Raw genomic sequence first — 22,008 nt, 5'->3', positions numbered from 1 at the left:
TGATGTCATCAGATCGCCATCAAAGACCTCCCTTCCTGACACAAAAATAAACAGCTTAGATAATAGAAAGCTTGCTGATGTAGGTTTTTTTTAACCTAGATAAAACCCCACCTCAAAATTCCTCTTTTTTGCCCCATCCTACAAATGCTTTTCGTTCTCCTTCTATGCTCTCCATCCCTCTTTCTCAAACTCTCTCTCAATACTTCATTTAACACACAACCAGTATCGATCGGTACTGCAGCTGGCGTGAAGTCTCACGGGTGATTAGGTTCACATGTCTACTGCTGCTGGGAGTGTAAGAAGAGTGTGCTTGTGTGTGTTTATGGCTTTCTGATGGTGGTCGCTATGTGGAGGGGCTGTTTTATAGGACCTGTTTTAAAGGTGTTTAATAGGCTTCAGTACAGTAAAAGGTTAGGATAAGAGCGCAACCTATTACTGCTTTTTCTTTCTCCAAATACACATTTGAGCTCACAGCTCATGTGTAAATTTATCATTCAGAGCCAATGTCTCACAAATAGCATATTAATGGGATCATCCATATGACTACAGCTTGTTTGTTGATCCAGAGCCCTTCTACACTGTGCTAGAGGAAACAGTCCTATGAGGCTGACTGAACCTTTATTTATATTTTTCAGGAAGCTGGTATCTTTGTTTGGCTCTGAGGGGAGGGAGGTGGGGGGGACCATGAGAAAGGAAGGAAGTGCAGGGTCACTGAAGCAGGGTTCATTAACTCAGCATCAGCCGCTCTGATGGAAACAAACACTAGATGAGGAAAACAGTCAACGGACAATGCTTTTTGAGGAATTCTGAGCAGTCCAGAATATTCCAAGATTTCTGAAAACTCCCTGTTCGAGGGATGTGGGATTCAGCTGGTGGTCAGAACTAGAGTAATAAAATGCTGACCTGCTGACTCACAAACCATTTGATATTTACAGGTACAGTCATAGGTCAGTAAGCACAGTGCTGTGAGCTTTTATAAGAAACTATTTCCAGATAGATGAGCCTTGTCATTTCTAGACAAATCAATTTACTTTTCCTTTACAGTGGCGGTACAGTGATGCTTTCGGATGGTACTGAATGAGCATTATATTCATGCACAATGGTGTTTACATGGCACCTTGAAGATAGTAATGGTGCATAAATGCCTAATAGAACATTCTGTGCCATGATACTTTAAAGCACTTGTTTAATTTCAAATTGCCCTTTTCTGTCTGTTATAGTGCTATTCTGTGAATTAGATTCATGAATGCACAATGCACGCAGTCATAATAAAGTGAGCGTTCTCAGACTCTGCGATATTTTTGGGATCACTGAAGATAAAACTTATTTACACTGTTCAGTTTTCATTGTATCTACTATTTACAATGCTCTAAATAACACAAAGAAGTTAAATGGAGGCACAATAGCTGCAGGGTTGTGAGGTCTTGAGTCTGGGAAGGTTTGGCAGCTGTGTTTGCTGTGTTTCTCTGTATTGTACGGTCTGACCTGTATTAGTGGGATCAAAGCACATGGCATTTGAGGTTTTGTACTGGTTTGGAACATGATGGGAAAATTGTGAATAAAAGCAAGTGAGAAACACACACATATACACTCACACACGTGTGACCTGGATATGTTTACTTTCTCAAAAACCAAGAAGTCCCTTGTAAAAAAAAATACGCTTTAGCATACTTAAAGGGATAGTTCTCCCAAAAATTCTGAAAAAAATTCTGTCATTAATTACACACCCTCATGTCATTTCAAACCCTTAAGACCTTTTGTACATCTTCAGGACACAATTTAAAATATTTTTGATGCAATCCGAGAGCTTTCTGACCCTGCATAGACAGCAACACAATAGGACATTGTTAAATTGGTCCATGTGACATTAGTGGTTCTACTGTAATTTTACGAAGCTATGAGAATACTTTTTGTGCGCAAACAAAAAACGATGTTTTAACAATGTCCTTACTATGTTTATGTGCCTTGACTGTGGAATCCTTGCTGTGGGTCAGAAAGCTCTTGTATTTCATCCCAAATATCTTAATTTGTGTTCGATAAGATTAGCGAAGGTCTTACGGATTTGGAATGACATGAGGGCGAGTAATTGTGCCTTTAAGTGTGAACTTAATGTAATGCTTTCAGACACAATTGCAAGTTAATTTCTATAAAATTAACATTTATTTTAAATGCAGTTAGTTGAACTTTAGAGTCCTGTTTTGACCCACTTTAGTACATCTTAGGGGTTTGTCCTGCTTTCTAATGAAAATGAGCAATAGAAATTTTGAGGATTGCCTTAGCAAACACTAATGTTAATATTTTACCTGTACTATTCCTGCATTACAGGAAGTGCAACCAACCCCTGGTTTGATCTGACTCACATCCACATACAGATACAGATACATGTTCTTTCCTTAGGGAGTGAGAGGTGATTTCATGCTCTAGTAAAGGTCTGCATGAAAAACTAAACATACTACTCTAGACACGCAAGACTGAAGCATGCAAAACTCATGACATACATTCTGGACTGTACTGTATAGGTTAGACTCCAGCCATATAGAGTGTTTTTAACACTGATAATAATAAGAAATGTTTTTTTTTTTGAGCAGAAAGCAGCATATTAGAATGATTTCTGAAGGATCTTGTGACACTGAAGACTGGAGTAATGATGCTGAAAATTCTTTATATATAAATTCAATTATAAAATTTAGTAAATGACATTAAAATGTATAGTCGAGGTAAAAAATGTACATACAGCACATCTTGCAGAATCTGCAACATGTTAATCATTTTACCTAAATAAGAGGGATCATACAAAATGCATGTTATGTTTTTATTTAGTTCTGACCTGAATAAGATATTTTACATAAAAGATGTTTAGATATAGTCTGATAATAGTTCTATTTATAAAAAATGAAAAGATTATTCACAGCTGGTTTTTCTGTTTTGTCGTAGTTGTTCATGAGTCCCTTGTTTGTCCTGAACAGTTAATCTGCCTGTTGTTTTTCAAAAAAATCCTTCAGGTCCCAGTAATTATTTGGTTTTTCAGCATTTTTGTGTATTTGAACCCTTTTCCAACAATGCATGATTCTCATGATCTTCTCACACTGAGGACAACTGAGGGACTCATATGCAACTATTACAGAAGGTTCAAACACTCACTGATGCTCCAGAAGGAAACACAATGCAATAAGAGCCAGGGGTGAAAACTTTTGAACAGAATGAAGATGTGTACATTTTTCTTATTTTGCCTAAATATCATATATTTTTTCATTTAGTACTGCCCTTCAGAAGCTACATAAGATACATACATGTTTTCCAGAAACAAAATAAGTAAAATTTACCCTGATCTTCAAATTAAAAAAAATTGTCACCCCTGAGCTCTTTAATGCATCGTGTTTCCTTCTGGTGCAGCAGTGAGCGTCTGAACCTTTTTTAATAGTGCATATAAGTCCCTCAGTTGTCCTCAGTGTGAAAAGATGGATCTCAAAATCAGTCGTTGTTGGAATGGGTTCAAATAACATGCTTTTTGTATGATTACTCTTATTCATAATATTTAACATTTTGCAGATTCTGCAAGGTGTATGTAAACTTTTGACTTCAACTGTATTTGACTTTTTTTTTAAATAAATGCATTACAACATCTTATCAAGGCCAAACTTTTAAACAGTATTGTAATTTCTAAACAAATTAGCTTTTTTCTGGCTTGTCATACACACTTCTACAGACTATGCAAACTAAAGGCAAGAGCAGATGCCTGTGTGCCATATCTCATGTTCACACACAGGACTCGACTGATTGACTGGTTTAATACACATCTCATCTCTGACTGCTGTTGTTTGTCATTCATCATGTCTTCCTCTTTTTTTTTCTCTTTTTGAGCCTTTAATGCATGAGAGCTATTTTTGAATGTCAGATCACCAGACCCAGTGGGACATGTTGGTCAGGTACAATTTTGAAAAGGATCTGGGATGTCAGTGATCTGACATCAAAGTCACTGTAGTAGCATTTAGATTCACACCTTTAAATGAAAGCCATTATCTGTCTTTAACCAAGGCTCTGATGTTATACGAACACTTATTAGCTCTGTATGTGTGTGTATGTTTGTACACATCAGACAGAGAGCTTGTAATCTCCAACTGCTTCCACTTGAGAATTACACGACTGAACAAATGGCACAGGCAAAACAAACAATAAGAGGATGTTGGGAGGGAGCGAGTTTGCGGCAAGCTCTTTTTTTATGGAGCTCAGCACTATGCAGAACTGACAGACAAAGAAAGCGCAGAAAGGGAAATGTGCGTTTGACTGATGTCTGGACGCTTACGTCTGATACACACACACACACATAGAGAAAAACATGCAGCTAGAGGTTATTAGATTTGATAGTGACAATGCTGCAGTGCTTGTAGGTCATTTATAAAACCCATGCACACACACAGAACGCACATGCACACACCAACTGGCTGGTCTATTTCTGCTTTTAATGGTGGTGTAATTGCGTTGTCTCCTGGATACATGTCCACACAAACTGCATTAGGTGAGCAGCATGTCATGTATTAAGATGGTGGCTGAGGAAACCAGCTGAGATCAGCTGTTTGAAAGAAGTTTAGCATGTTGGACAGGATTAGATCTGTCAGGTTCCCTGCTGTGACAATCTTTTTGGAGGCTAAAAATATTACCAGACAAGTACATACTAACTAATCTGTGTAAATAGATTATTTTATTTACATTTTATTTCTTTTTCATTTATTGTTTGATACTGAGGCAAGGTTTTGGAACGTTTGGGATCAGAAAGATTTTTTATTCAGCAAGGATGCATTAAATTGATCAAAAGTGACAGTAAAACATTTATAATGTTACTAAATGCTGTGCTTTTGATCTTTCTGTTCATTAAAGAATCCTGATGGTTTCACTGTTTCATGGTTTCTACAAAAATATTATGCAGCACAACTGTTTTCAACACTGATAATAATAGAAAATGTTTTGAGCAGCAAATGATTTGTGATTTTTGGATGATTTCTGAAGGATCATGTGACACTGAAGACTGGAGTAATGATGCTAAAAATTCAGCTTTTCAATCACAGTAATATTGTTTTTTTTTTTTTTTTTTTTTAAATATAACAACAATCAAACAAATGCCTTACTGACCTAAATCAAAACAGGAGCTATAAGATTTACAGTTGAAGTCGAAAGTTTACATACACCTTGAAGAATCTGCAAAATGCCAAAATGTTAATTTATTTTACCAAAATAAGAAGGAAAATGCATACAAAATACATGTTATTGTTTATTTAGTACTGACCTGAATAAGGTATTTCACCAAAAAAAAATGTTTACATATAGTAGACAAAAGAAAATAATAGTCGAATTTATAAAAATGACCGTTCAAAAGTTTACATAGACTTAATTCTTAATACTGTGTTGTTACCTGAATGATCCACAGCTGTTTTTTTTGTTTAGTGATGGTTGTTCATGAGTCCCTTGTTTGTCCTGAACAGTTAAACTGCCTGCTGTTCTTCAGAAAAATTCTTCAGGTCCCACAAATTCTTTGGATTTCCAGCATTTTTGTGTATTTGTACCTTTTCCAACAATGACTGTGTGATTTTGAGATGCATCTTTTCACACTGAGGACAACTGAGGGACTCATATGCAACTATTACAGATGGTTCAAACACTCACCGATGCTTCAGAAGGAAACACAATGCATTAAGAGCCGGGGGTGAAAACTTTTGAAATTTGAAGATCAGGGTCAATTTAACTTATTTTGTCTTCTGGGGAACATGTAAGTATCTTCTGTAGGGTTCTGAAGGGCAGTACTAAATGAAAAATTATGATATTTAAGCAAAATAAGAAAAATGTACACATCCTTATTCCATTTAAAAGTTTACACCCCTGGCTCTTAATGCATAGTTTTTCCTTCTGAAGCATCAGTGAGTGTTTGAACCTTCTGTAATAGTTGCATATGAGTCCCTCAGTTGTCCTCAGTGTGAAAAGATGGATCTCAAAATCATACAGTCATTGCTGGAAAGTGTTCAAATACACAGAAATGCTGAAAAAACACTGAATTTGTGGGACCTGAAGGATTTTTTTGAAGAACAGTGGGGAGTTTAACTGTTCAGGACAAACAAGGGACTCATGAACAACTATCACTAAACAAAAAAACACAGCTGTGGATCATTCAGGTAACAACACAGTATTAAGAATCAAGAACGGGGTCATTTTTATAAACTGAATTATTATTTTCTGTGGACTATATGTAAACTTATTTTATGTGAAATATCTTATTCAGGCCAGTACTAAATAAAAAAAAATAACAAGCATTTTGTATTATCCCTCTTATGTTGGTAAAATAATGAACATTTTGCAGATTCTTCAAGGTGTATGTAAACTTTTGACTTCAACTGTATAATCAGTTGAAAGTGTGTTTGTGGCACAGATATTTCTGTACAAGCTTTTTCTCACAGAGAGCTTGTATTGATCTATTGATCTCCAATGCTATTTCAATTGTGTCATGCAGCTCCTGCACTTGTGTTTCTCAAGACTGAGGTTAAATGAATTTCATTTGCAATGCTATTGATTATGCTAAAAAAATCCATATTAAGTCATTCATTACAGCACATTCTTTTTTCTATATTGTTTATAGTGTGAGATGTTAAAAAGTGAAAAAGAAGCATTTGTTTGTACAGAAAATGAGTCGTGTTTCTCCTGTTACCAGATTCACACACATGTTTAGGCCTTTACATCATTACACAACACAACTAGCACCTCCTGCCCTTTGATCGAATTCAAAGGTCTCTTAGGTGAAGCTAAAGTGGTTAGATCTCAGATCCTCCACTTTCTTCCTAATCAGATCAGTAAGCTGTGGCTTTGATTTGAGTGTGAGATAGATCTTATGTAAGACATGTCTCCTCACATTTAGGCTCTTGGGAACTCCACGTCCCGTGAACCTCATCTAGGTCAGCCAACAATCTTTACACTGAGTGCTATGGAAAAGCATGCGCATGCACTTTGCTGCATTGATTTATATAGAGCATGGATAACAGTCTTCGCTTCAATGCCTTTGCACAAGACTAACTATCAATATTCATCTGCGTCTGTACACCTCACTGATCTGTTAAAGAGTTATTCATTATGGCTTGTTGGAATCTGCAGACTCGTATTATTTTAGCACGTTCGAAAATGGGAATCCTGTGGTTTAAATATAGATTTATGAGTCATCTTAAAATGTGATGGGTTCATTACAGACAAAGCTCCTAAATTGCTTTTGGAGAAGCGCTGTGCGTGTGAAGCGTGATTGTAGTTAGGATCTTCTGTTTTAGATATAATGGCTTGAGAAGTTGAACAGAGAGTGAGATTGATCACTTAATCACATCAGAATTACACTTTCAGCGATTCTCTACAGTAAAATGGCTTTATTACTGCAGGCCGGTCACCTGCTCACCCTATCAGTGTAATCTGTCTAGACCAATAACCTGAGGTCATATGGCCAGCAAAAACTACAGCTCTATTAAAACAGAATATTACTGTAGTCCTTACTACATACTGTACAGTATATACATGATTCAGAAAGAAAAGCTGAAAGTGATCCTGCAATTCAAAATCAGAGCAAATTCCATCTGATTTATTAACATTTTATACATACTTACAAAAAAATGCAGACTGATAATTTATGTCAGTACATTTAATTAAATTTATATATTGCAAAAAGTGGATCTATGCAGTATTTACCTTACAAGGTCATATCTATTTGATATATACCTTAAAATTAAACTAATTGTAATAATTTTTAAAAACAGTTTTGATTATTTTTCTACATTGCATGACTTGTTTTTTTTTTGTTTTTTTTTTAATACAATGCATAATGTCATGACACATGCCATTATACATACAGTGCCCTCCACAAATATTGGCACCCTTGGAAAATATGAGGAAAGGCAGCTGTTAAAATAAATTTGCATCATTTATCTTTTTGATTTTTCATAAAAAAAAAAAAAAAAAGAAATCACAAAATTCTAACCTTTCACTGAAGTAAAACAATCGAAAGTGGGGTGAAACTCACATTATGAATTTTTTTCTCCAATGCATAAATGTTGGCCACAATTATTGAATTCTTATGAGTAAAATATCTCTGAGGTATAATATTCATATTTACATATTTAGCACTCCAGCGTGACTAGGAGCATGAAATTGTCCAGCCATGATTTCCTGTTCCACAGCATAATAAATTTGAGGAACACAAGGCCAAATTCCCTTCATCATCCATCACAAGGAGTAAAACCACAGAATATAGTTCTGATGTTGAGTTTCACAAAATAGAAAGTGGCTGTAAGAAAAGAGCTAAAGCACTGAATATCCGCATTTCCACAATTAGGGCAATAATTAAGAAGTTCAAATCAGCTAAAGATCTGGTGAGGAGGAGAGTTTGAGTGGCCAAATACCAAGGATCACAGCTGGAAAAATGCAAAGATTAACTGAGCCTTGAGGTCATAAAGCCTAAAAAATTATCAAACAGCCTCTACATCACCCCCACTTTGTTCAGGAGGGTTTCCTCATTCATCTAAATACAAACTCCAGCATATTCAGTTGTCAGACATGACTGGAACTTCAAACAGGACTGACTTCTATGGTCAGATGAAACTAAAAAAATAGATTTGGTAGCAAACCAACAAGTTGGGTTTGTATCAAAAGTAACCCATGCCCCACGGTTAAATATACTGCTGGATCTTTAATGTTGTGGACCTATTTTTCTGCCGGAGGCCCTGGACATCTTAGATATATGGCATCATGGATTCTATCAAATATCAGCAGATAAAAATCTTAACCTGATTGGTCGTGGTTGGATCTTTCCTGTAGAAAATGAGTGGGGTGAACTGAAGAGAAAAAGACATCTGAAAGATCTGTTGAGATTCTGAATAAAGGAATGGTCTCTGATCTCTTGTCAAGTGTTCTCTAAACTCAATTTCATTGTTTTACTTCAATTAAAGATCAGAATTTTGTAAATTGTTTGAATGAAAGATCATAAGAATAAACAATGCAGATTTATTTTTACAGCCACCTTTGTGCATTTTTATTGCCAATATTAATAAAACCACTTTGAGGCTGCAAATACATTGCATTGTGGTGGGATTCAGTATTACCCCTAGTTTGTTTGCTTGTGCACAGTATACTTGTATACTTACTGCATGCCTTTATTTACAATACAACTAAACTCCTTAGACCAGCGTGCATACTGATTCATCATGCTGTCATACTAAATTCATACTTCAGTTTGTTCAGCCAATGCAGTTCACTGGTGTTTAACAACAAATCCATTCAAGTACTGATTACAGTGCAATGTATTTGTTGTTTTATCTACTACAGACCATTATCTTCATTAATAGAGAAAGGCCATTGATTAACAAGTCGTTAAATGCCTCACAATCTAATTACAGAGCTCTTGGATAAATGATCTAGTTTATATGTATGTTGTATATATGTTATATTTTATATGTATGTTAGTGACTGTTGCTTCATAATGACCACCTAAATGCTTGACCATTACAATAATCTAAGAATGATTTTTCAGTAGCGTGCTGCAACATTTTCTAATAGCAAATCAACTGAATGTCTTAATGTGAACTTTTCAATTTGTCCGTCTTCTTCACCCATCATTAACTCTGTAGCTGTTTCAATGCGGATCTCAATTCAATGACTTCTCTGCGTCAGTGATCTAATTTCGTGCTTGAGATAAGTTGATAAACCATTTTAAAAAACAAAATATATAAGGTGCCTCCTGAAGGGGTTTGTTAGCATTGTTAGTATGCCATAACTACACCATGTGACCCCATATAGTATCGTTCTCTATAGTGTTTTTTGACTTTACGGCTCAAAATTGTCACTAGTGTTTTGGACTGTGGCGTGTTCTCGTGGTGCATTCAGCCATGTCATGATGCATCCATGGCTTAAATCAGCCTGGCTCTAGAATTGTGTGTGATTTTTTTTTTTTTCCATTGAGATTGCCATTGAGATGAACGGGAACGCTTATGGATGGCTTTCTCCAGGACCTCCCTCTCATATCCTATAATATAGTGCTGTTGTGTGTTACTTGTCCATCATATTTTCTCCAGCTCAGACTTTCTTTCTATTATTTGCTCGCTCTCAGATTTCACATATAGCCTCTTGGGGTTTAAGAGGTTCTTCTAATATATTTACTGCAAATTGAAAAGAAAATTGAATTGAGTCTGAGATACGTTTCAGTTCGGGATAAGTACAGTCTGTCTGCTAATGCAAAAGTGAAGAATAGACCATTTAAATGTCTACAGACCTACAAATTTTATCCATATATTTTCATACTTGTAAACTGAGGAATCTGACCTATTTTAGTCTTTTCCACAGATTCCAAAAACCTCCTCCAAATTCAGCCTCCGACTCTGGATGCCAAATGTCATTCTTAATACAAATGGGAGAACAAAGTGAGCAACGAGAGGAATGTTTGGAGAGTTTTCATCCGCCAACAGCGCATGCGGTTCGCAACCTGACACGCTAATGAGCGTCAAGTGCTTGCTATTCTCTCTAACGAGCGCATGGGCTCCCTGATTGAATTCCCTTTAAATGGGAGGGTGAGATAAAAAGACAAAGAGCAGTTTATGTGGCTGTGGGGAGCTGAATGTTTTGCTCCCGTTATGACGTTGTACTGTCTTTCACGTATGAAATGAGGACAGATACTCGATCCAAAGCTTTGGTGGTATCTAGGACAGGTCGTAGATGAAGGGGCCAGCTCCTTCAGGCTGAATCTATATATTATATATTTTCATGGTTATTAATGTATGTAATTTCAGCAATAAAAATGTTACTTTTTCTAAAAAGAAAACAAATTAGTTATTTTAAGAGACCTATCTTATTTTCTCTTGTATATTTAGTATTGCTCTTACTTATCCAATTACTCAATTAATCGATGGAATAATCGGTAGAATACTCGATTACTAAAATAATCGATAGCTACAGCCCTACAACACAGTATTAAGAATCAAGTGTATGTCAACTTTTGAATGGGGTCATTTTTGTAAATTCAACTATTATTTTCTCTTGTGGACAATATGTAAACATCTTTAATGTGAAATATCTTATTCAGGTCAATACTAAATAAAAAATGCACTTTGTATGATCCCAAATAATTAACATTTTGCTGATTCTGCAAGGTGCATGTAAACTTCTGAAAAATGTAAAGATTATAATATGTATGGAAAGAAATGTTATCTTTATTTCAATTTTCTCTAGTTATAGATAAAGATATCTTCTGACAGTGTTTTTGGGGGATATTTCCCCAATGTACGGCAAACTGTGACTGCTTTTGATTGCTGTGTCGGTGGTGTTAATGAGAAACAGGCTGCTATGGTTAGATTTGATTGGCCCACACCTGGGAGCAATTACATCTTGCTCAGTACAGGTGTGATTCACCACCTCTTTCTTCTCTGTTTCTCAATCATTAATCTTTTGAACTTCACCAAATGGCACAAAATGCAACCTTTTATGTGATGGAAAACTGTCAGCTGGAAATTCACAGGTCTACATCTTGTTATATTCATGAGATGGTTGATCAGATCTGCAGTGTTTTAATTAAAGCTTCAGTTTTTCCATTTGAATGTTGAAATTGTTGATACATGGTAACAGCTGTACTGGAGTGCACTCAAGGAAGGAGGTAAAACGAAGGGATAATAGAAAGAAAGGGAGGTGTCCATTTTTGTTTAGAGATTAAACTCTCACAAGCCAAAAAGAAAGAAAGGGCAGAACGGGCCTTTTCATATGCTACAGCCCCATTAATAATGCGTTCATGTAGAGGTGTAACAGAATGAGGTGGAAGGACACAGTGTTCCTCAACACGTGACCTTTATGTGTCCTTTATGCCTGCGCTCTACATGCTCTACAGTGCATCTGTGCTGATGCAGGTGCTGAATAAGGAACATATATATACACTGCTATTCAAAACTTTGTGTGCAGTTAAAGGCATAGATCACCAAATTTAAAATAGGTCATTAATTACTCTTCCTCATGTTGTTCCAAACTCATAAGAGCCTCTTATGAACACAAGTTAAGATATTTTTATGAAATCCGAGAGGTTTCTGACCCTGCATAGACGGCAACACAACTGACACGTTCAAGGCCCAGAAACGTAGTAAGGGAAGTTATTATGAATAAAGAAGTTATTTTTATTTTCTTTGCACATAAAACATATTCTTGTAGCTTCATAACATTAACCACTGATGTCACATGGACTAATTTAATGATGTCCTTACTACCTTTCTGGGCCTTGAATGTGTCAGTTGTGTTACACTCTATGCAGGGTTAGAAAGATGTTGGATTTCATCAAAAATATCTTAATTTGTGTTCTGAAGATGAACGAAAGTCTTAAGGCTTTGGAACGACATGAGGGAAAGTATTAATGACAGAATTGCCTTTGAAAGAAGTGTATACTTTTATTCAGCAAGGATGCATTAAATTAATCAAAAGTGACAGTAAAGACATCTATACTTATAAAAGATTTCTATTTTAAATAAACGCTGTTCTGTTGAATAAAGAACATATTTCTTGTGTACCAAATCAGCATATTAGACTGATTTCAGAAGGATCACGTGACATTATTTCCATTCATCACTTCTCAATTCTGTATCCTACAGACACTCATATCTGCATTTCTCTCATGGGCCTCAGGGCGCCATGTGTAATTATAAAAGTGTTTCCCAGCTCTAATTAACACTCAGCCTGATAAGCATGTAAAAAGAACCGTTCCGCTCACGGGTGGACAGAAGCATATGTTACTCTTCTTGAGTGTGAGAAAGCTGTAGGCAAATGCTACAATATGCCAAAACTTTATCCTGAATAAGTAATCCAAGAACAGGACGAGCCCAATATGTGACACACTGTGTTCGCATTGGTAAAACGGCAACAGTGATTTGCTGACAGATGCAAGCAGCAGAACCTGGCTGGCAGAGGAGCTGCATGCACCTGTGTCTGTGTGTATGAGTGATTTTAAGTGTATGTGCTCCATAATGATTTAATTAAAAGAGACTAGGATTTAAACTAGGATTTTCCTTACTCTTTTGTACATTTTATGTTTACTCATGCTCTATGTAAATAGAGGTTAGCCAATCACAACAGAGGTCATTTACATGTTGAAGTCTTAAACGTACAGTACGCAAAATAGCCTGTTTGATTTGACGCATCACAGATGATGAAATCATGATGAAATTCATAGTTTTGTTTCAAGACACCTTGGCTAACATTTAACAGTGTAAAAATACTAGAAAAGTATACTTTTCATCATCTCAAATGTCAGCATGTGGGTATAAGGATTGACAGAAGTAGGTCAAAGCATATTCTGGTCTTGAGTTGCCTTAAGTTAAAGGGATAGTTCACCCAAAAATAAATTTTATCCCATTATTTACTCACCCTTAAGCCATACTAGGTGTATATGACTTTCTTCTTTCAGATGAATACATTTGCAGTTATATTAAAAAATGTCCTGGCTCTTCCAAGCTTTAAAATGGCAGTGAATGGCTGTTGAGATGTTGAAGTCCAATAAAGTGCATCCATCCATCATGAAAAGTACTCCACACGACTCTCAGGGGTTAATAAAAGTTTCCTAAAGTGAATCAATGAATTTGTGTAAGAAAATAAACTGTAATCTCCAGCATCCGCTAAAAGTCATTGCAGACTGAGTCCAAATAATTATTATTATTTTTCTCATATTTGTCATCCTTTCCTATCAAACTGCTTGCTACGGATGTGAAAATGCAGATAATCGAACCTGATATGAATTTTTTTATGATGGACAAAAGTTACGGAGGCAGTGTGTAAACGTTAATGACAACGTGAGGTCATATTTATTTTTTAACGTGCAAAAATTTTGGACAAGTGTGCAAAGACCTTAACTGTTGTATACGTGTTTACGAGAGAGTGGAGAACGTGGTGACAAATGCAGAAGCGCAGAATAGAGAACACCGGTCACAAATTAGAAGAACAAAATGAGGATTTGTAAAGAAAAATGTCAGAGGATTTCGATACAAGCCAAGAGGAGACTGGCCCTTTGCTGTAAACAAAACTTGGTTCTCACGAGACTAGCATATTCTTATCGGAGCACTTTTTATGATGGATGGATGCACTTTATTGGACTTCAAAATCTCAACACCCATTCACTGGCATTATAAAGCTTGGAAGAGGCAGGTCATTTATTAATATGACTCTGAATGTATTCGTCTGAAAGAAGAAAGTCATATACACCTAGTATGGCTTAAGGATGAGTAAATCATGGGTTAATTTGCATTTTGGGTGAAGTATCCCTTTAATGTGGACAGAAAAGCTGCGCAGCTTTTGGATATAAAAATGGAAATGTATTTAAGGAGAGCTTGAGGAGAGACATTTTCTTAGCTATTTGTGTAAGGCGTAGTGTTTATCACTGCCATCCTGCTGTTGTGAACTAATACACATTCAGTTACCATAGATCAAAGCGACAGAATATCTCATTTCCCAATCATGTGCGGAGGAATTGTACTGTGTATGGGAAACACGCAGCACCTGCAGGCTCTCAGTTGCTTTATGAAAAATGCTATGCTAATGATCTGGCTTTTAGCACACTTGTGTTTTAGTGCATTTAGTAACAGAGAACGCTGTGGAAGCATGGTCATCTTCTGCACTTGTTTGTGCAGGAGGAGAGGGGCCTCCTCATGTCAAATGGATTTGAAAGGTTGTGATTTCCTGTTTTCCCTCTTCCAACTTCCTCCCCCCATTTATTCATCAATTTGTTCCATTGAACTCTACGGGGGAACTGCTCACAAAAGCCGTTGTCATGGGAACCCATTATAGTCTGGAGCGGTCGGGGACTCGTGTCTCTGCGGTCTGGGAATTGAGAAAAAACATACAATGCGAAAATGGATTTACCACGGCCTCTCTCTCTGCTTATGTCCAGCTTATGGAGTGGTGTGCAGTGTGCACTCCATTCAGCCTACTGTTTTAATTAGTATGTGAAGCAGAACGCATTTGTGATGACAAGCGCTTCACACAGTAGTATACTATTTGGCATACTACAATGAATTGTTGTCACAAGATGTTTTGTTTGTTGTAGCATTCAGTTGAAAATGTAAATTACTTTGCATTTTTAATCCAGTTTTATGTAAAATTGTCTGCAATTGACTCTCCAGATATTTAAAGGGATAGTTCACCCAAAAATATTCACCCTCAAGCCATCCTAGGTGTTTATGACTTTCTTCTTTCAGACGAATGCAATCAGAGTTATATTAAAAAATGTCCTGGCTTTTCCAAGGCTTATAATAGCAGTGAATGGGTGTTGATTTTTTGAAATCCAATAAAGTGCATCCACCCATCATAAAAAGTACTCCACACAGCTCTGGAGGGTTCATACAGGCCTTCTGAAGTGAATCACTTTATTTTTGTAAGAAAAAACATCATGCGCTGGAACACTGGTATGACAGTTAGAGGTTACAGTTTATAAAGTTTAAAATACAGATATTTTTCTTGCACAAACACATCGATTTGCTTCAGAAGGCCTTTATTAACCCCCAGAGTCATGTGGAGTACTTTTTATGATGGATGAATGCATTTTATTGGACTTCAAAATCTCAACAGCCATTCACTGCCATTATAAGGCTTGTAAGAGCCAGGGCATTTTCTAGTATAACTAATTGTATTTGTCTGAAAAAAGAAAGTTATATACACCTAGAATGGTTTGAAGGTGAGTAAATCATGGGGTTATTTTCATTTTTTGGAGAAAAATTGTTGCTTATTACTTCCATTTTGGGGATTTGGTATTCTGGTTTAGTAATCCAAGCAACTGAAAAATCTAATTTCTGATCAGTTTTTATTTTCTATTTATAATGCATTTTTGCTTGATTGTGGGGCTACAAAATTTGGTCCAAAATTGTGATTATATATCAATATGATTATAAAATAATTTTTTATTAGACATGAGTTTTGGTGAGCAACTGAGATACTGAAAACACCAGATTGTGAGCTGTTCACGTGTAAATGAACACAGTGCTTCACTCTGAAACACATAGCACATATTTAATATAATCAGTTTTGCTGAAAAAACATGATTTGAAAAGCAATACTATGAATTTTGGTGTTATTTTCATTATTCGTGCAGTGAACTCAATGCTCTCCTGATCAGCTGTTTTTCTGTTTGTCATGGCATTATTTTCAATTCTCAAAATAGATAATCCATCCACATCTTTACCAATGTGTCTCTCCTCCCAGCTTTCTGTCTTTGTCACCTTCTATTTTTATAAAAGGAAATGAAGTGTGATTCTCTCTCTGAAGTCATTTGGGATGTAGAGGATTACACAAACCTCTGGAGATGGCAGAGAGCACAGGCAAATAACTAACACTTCCATTCAGTGATACCTTTTGACATGGTCATGTTAAAGTGCTGTGATTGTCACACAAGACAAGAGTTTTTTTTAAAGACCTATTTAAATGTCCCTTGACACAAAGACTCAAATTTTCTCAAAGCATAGATAGAATTTAAATCCTAATGATGTCCCCCGTCTAAATGGAGGAAAGAATTCAGTTCAGTTCTCTATCTGGCCTCATGTCTCACAGTGTCTCTTACGCAACATTCATTGAATTTTGAAGGGAAAAGTGTGTGAAGTAGAGCGTGACTTAGAGAACCTCTCAGTTTCACACACTCCACTAACTCAAGTCTTCATAATTCAGTCAAATGAGCAGGTGAAATTAGAGAGACAGATATAAATGGGTTCTCCATTGTTACTTCAGGGTGGATGGGATTTGTTTAATATAGTGACACTCTTTCTTCATCCCTGACTGTAAAATGACATCATCTTATTCCTTATATCCTGTGTTGGAGAATGAGTGTTTCATAAGAATAAATCAAGCAGGCACAAGATCAGTGCACGGCTGAATAGACCTGTGTGTGTGTGTGTGTGTGTGTGTGTGTGCGTGCTTGTTCTCAGATTTCCGTACCTGCATTAGGTTTCGTGGTGTTGAAATTCAGGTAACTGATAAGCAATTCAGTGATCAGATGACAAACTACTTGGATTGGGAGTTTTAACATGTGCTAGCAGTACAAAATTATGCAATGATGATGTTATAGGTCTTATTGTTAGCAATTCATCCATGTATACATTTACATTTTTTTAAAATAGTGATGTATAATCAAAATGTCATAACTGGACCGTCAAGTGAAAACATTTAATTCTCTTAAAGCCGCTCCTGCAAGCCCACATTCATCTGCCTCCACTTTTGAATGCAACTGCAAATGAAAAGATCTCTTGCTACCTTATTTCTTCATCTTGGCATGTAGTTGCAGCATTTAGACCAGAAGTGATACATTTTTGAACAGGGTATTGTTTTATTTTTATTTCCATCATGTGAAAAAAAAAAAATCTGGAAGTTAGTCCGTAACCGGTCTAAAATGAATGTTTTGCCACACCTGCCAGTGCTGCTGAGTTTGCCAGGCATAAAATCAACTGGTTTTAGCTGGGTTTTGACTTGTTTTTCTAATGAATCAGCTGGTTTTAGCTGTAACATGCAAACACCATATAAGCAATGCTAAAAACATGCTAGCAACATGTTAATCATGCTAAAATGCTAACAACGTGCTAGGAGCATGTTAATAGTGCTAATCATGCTAACAACATGCTTATTTTGTTAGAAACATGTTAATATGTTCATCATGCTAGTAACATGCTGGCAACATGCTAATCATGCTAAGACATGCTAGCAATATGTTAATCATGCTAGAAACAAGCTAACAACATGTTAACAACATGCTAATCATGTTAAAAACACGATAGCAACATGCTAACAACATGGTAATCACACTAGAAACATGATAACGTCAATCATGTTAAAAACAAGCTAGGAACATGCTAATCATGCTAACAACAGGCTTATCATATTAACATGTTTTGTTAGCAACATGCTAATCATGTTAAAACCATGTTAAACATGCTAATGATGCTAGAAACATTCTAGCAACATGCTAATAATGCTGAAAACATGCCAGTAGCATGTTAGAAACATGCTAGCAACATGTCAGTCATGTTACAAATGCTAACAACATATTGGAAGCATGTTAATAATGTTAAAAACAATGCTAACAACATGCTAGAAACATGCTAACAATAGGGTTATCACATTAACGTGTTATGTTAGTAACATGCTGCCAACATGCTAATCGTGCCAAACCATGCCAACAACATGTTAATCATGCTAGAAACAAGCTAACAACATGTTAACCACATGCTAATCGTGTTAAAAACATGATAGCAACATGTTAACAACATGGTAATCACACTAGAAACATGACAGCAACATGTTAATTGTGATAAAAACAGGCTATCAACATGTTAGCAACATGCTTATCATGTTAAAAACATGCTAACAACATGTTAAAAACCAGCTAGGAACACGTTAATCGTGCTAAAACATTAGCAACATGCCATTCATTATTAACATTCTAGCAACATGCTGATGATGATGAAAACATGCCAGTAACATGTTAACAACATGCTAATGTTATAAACATACTAGCAAAATGCTAATCAATCATGTTGGCAATATTTTTAAACATGCCATACATGTTAAGATCATGTTATCAATTTGTTAAAACATGCTGCAATGTAATAAAACATGTTGAAACATGTTAACAACATGCTAATCATGTTACAAATGCTAACAACATGTTGGAAGCGTTAAAAATGCTTAAAAATATGCTAACAACATGCTAGAAACACGCTAATCAGGCTAACAACAGGCTCATCATATGTTAACATGTTATGTTAGTAACATGCTGGCAACATGATAATCGTGCAAAACCATGCTAGCATGTTAATCATGATAGCAACATGCTAACAACATGCTAATCATGTTAAAAACATAATATGTTAATCATGCTAGAAACAATCTAAGAATATGTTAATTGTGCTAAAACATGGTAATGATGATAGAAACATTGTAGTATTAAAACTATATGGCCTGAAACAACAAACAGCAAAAACAAAATGCATTATCTACTGTCTGAATGAATATGTGTCTGTATATCTCTAAAATCTTTAAACTATTTAAAACTTTCAGACAAGACTTTTTCATGCCCACTTAAAGTTTGTCTACAAAGTCTAGTTTTTCAATAATCTGTTCCACTCAGATGTACGTCACAATGTAAATGAAAATATCTCTTTGTTACTTTATTTTCATCTTGATTTTCCAGCATTTAAACCAGAAGTGATCAGTATTTGAACAGATTATTATTTAGTTATTCCCATCACGTGAAAAAAATCTGGTAGTTAGTCTATAACCTGCCCAAAATTAATGTTTTGCCACACCAGCCAGTGCCACAGGTATGAAATTTTGGTTACATTAAATTATTTTGAATTACTTCTGTTTAAAATATATTTCAGTTCCTATACAGTGGGATTATTTATCTGTTCAATGGTGAAAGTATCATCACAATGTTAAAACTGCTCGTATTTTGATTTTGTTCCACATATTTTAATGTTGGTTGCTTAATGCGAGGAATATTCCATGTTCATGTTGCCACATGACTTCTGGAAGGGGTAAAAAAACCTTATTTGCACACCCTAGATAAATTTGGACAGTAAATCTTCCACTGTTCAAAGAAACATGAGTCATGAAAGATGTTTTCATTAGTAGCCAGTTTGTACTGACTTAGAATTGTGCATGTTACTTATATCCATGCGACTCCAGTTTAAACTGTTTGTTATGTCAGTTACTGTCATAAAGTTATTGGCCAATTTTTACTTTATGTATGCTTGTGAAATTGTGAAAGTTTGCGTGTCAAAAAGAAAGAAACTCTGTTTGGGAAACACATCCATTGCATTAGAAAGGCAAAATTGCATCAGCCTGGCAAGTAAGGAATTTTATCATGACTTTGTGGAGTGCAAGAGCAGGAAACACTCAGTCACTATAGTGACTGTGAGTGAGTGTGTTTGTGCTGGAGGAGCCATGCACAGAAGAAAGCCCCATTACACAGCATGTATATACACACTGTACAGCCTTTACATGTTCAGGCCTTGTGGGAGTTAGTGGTGGAATAAATGACGTTGCTATAATCTCATTATGTTCCAACTTCTTTTCCACAGACTCAGCAAACCACATTAAATTAAAATAAACAGGGGCACAAAAATGGTCGATACACTGCTAACTCAATGCTTTCATATTCTTCCTTCTTTCTTCTTTCAGCACAAATCCATTGATTTTAATGAAGCTTAGTGCCATTAAGAGCTGCATTGCTATTAACCTGTGCCATTCTGTCAGGCCATATACAACAGGAAGTGAAAATTGGATTTTACGCAGCAGTCTGTCAGTATTCACCCATTCCTGTTTATTTTACACAGTAACGTACGAGAGACCGTGCTGTACTTTATCACAGCTGAAACCGTGTACTACCTAATCAGCATTCAAGACTTCCAACTATTTGTTTTATAATGTATCTGATAGCTCTCTCTCCTCCTCCTATCTCTATTTCCTGCAGTGAAGAAGTTTTTTATTTCATGGAAACAATGAAGCACCTCATGCTGTGATGTGTATCAGTTTAATTCTATTCTGGTTTGCTGCCAAATTATGATTTATAAGTGAAAATATCACAAAGAGAGAGATAGAAGTGATGGTGTGATATCACAGTGGATGAGCAGTGGCTGGGGAGGAGAGGGGAGGGGATAACAGGAGTTACTCATTCATGTTTTTACACATTTTAAATTAATTTATCATCTTTTCTCTCTAGAACTCTTTGAAGAAGAGAGGTGCCAGACCAAACAACAAACCTGATAAAAAAGCATCGCCTCAGGTAATACACACTAATACTACAATACATTTAATAACTTAGTTTGCATATATTGTGATGTTATTGTGATCTGAAAAAGGACTGGTTAAGTACAGCATTGACATCAGACTGTACTTTTAAAATGTTCATTGTCATTGTTCTATTATTTCTTAAAGGGACAGTTCACCCAAAAATGACAATTCAGTCATTACTCACCCTCATGTGATTTCAAACCCGTAAGACCTTCGTTCATCTTTGGAACACAAATTAAGATATTTTTGATGAAGTATGAGAGCTTTCTGGCACTGCATAGACAGCAACGCAACTGACATGTTCAAGACCCAGAAAGGTAGTAAGAACATTGTTAAAATAGTCCATGTGACATCAGTTGTTCAACCGTATTGTTATGAAGATACAAGAACACTTTTTGTGTGCAAAGAAAACAAAAATATCAACTTTATTCAACAATTAAATCTTTTCCATGTCAGCCTACGACGAGCGTTCAGAAGAACTTTTCTTTGCGCATAAAAAGTAATCTTGTAGCCTCATAAAATTACAGTTGAACCACTGATGTCACATGGACTATTTAATGATGTCCTTACTACCTTTCTGAGCCTTCAACATTGTAGTTGTGTTGCATTCTATGCAGGGTCAGAAAGCTCTCGGATTTCATTAAAATATATATTTTTATGGGGTCCTATTATGAGTTTTTGCCTTCATTGTGACAGGACAGATAAGAATTGACAGGAAGTGAAGTAGGAGACAGAGGTGGGGGGGGGATCGGGACAGGTCCTCGAGTCAGGATTCGAACACAGGATGCACGGAGCGCATCAACGCTGTATGTCGGCGTGCTGCCAACAAGGCTATCAGTGCCGACCACTTTTTGAATTTTAGCCAGTGTGTGTGTTTGGGCATAAAAAATATCTACAAAGTTACAAATCTCAAAGTCCACTCCAAAGAGAGACAATCGATCTCGCAGGCTGAAGATAGGACCCATCACTACTGTAGCGTCAACTATACCTTAATATATCCTTAATTATAACATACTGGGACAGCTAACCAATCACATCACAGTTTATTTTTCGGAAGGCGGGCCTTTATTAAACCCGGAACTAATCAAGCCATTTGTGTCAGGCTGGAGAGAAAGGTACTGTAATAATGTAAATTATGTTAAAAAATAATGCGTCAAATAATGCAACCACCAAGCATGAGAGTGTGTTCTAGTACACCCCCAA

General features: G+C 36.1%; 1 protein-coding gene across 2 annotated transcripts in view; it reads left to right on the top strand.

Moving 5' to 3' along the window:
* The window catches only part of soga1 (suppressor of glucose, autophagy associated 1), a 67,197-nt gene that overhangs the window by 19,780 nt on the left and 25,409 nt on the right, over positions 1–22,008 (top strand). For both annotated transcript variants that reach the window (XM_051096364.1, XM_051096363.1), the window contains exon 4: positions 20,735–20,797. In XM_051096364.1, coding sequence (XP_050952321.1) covers positions 20,735–20,797 — 63 coding nt within the window. The remainder of the gene's footprint in view (positions 1–20,734; positions 20,798–22,008) is intronic.

This window comes from Labeo rohita, chromosome 23, assembly GCF_022985175.1.
Source record: "Labeo rohita strain BAU-BD-2019 chromosome 23, IGBB_LRoh.1.0, whole genome shotgun sequence".
In the NCBI taxonomy this organism is placed as follows: domain Eukaryota; kingdom Metazoa; phylum Chordata; class Actinopteri; order Cypriniformes; family Cyprinidae; genus Labeo; species Labeo rohita.
This window is presented reverse-complemented; position numbering and strand designations above follow the sequence as displayed.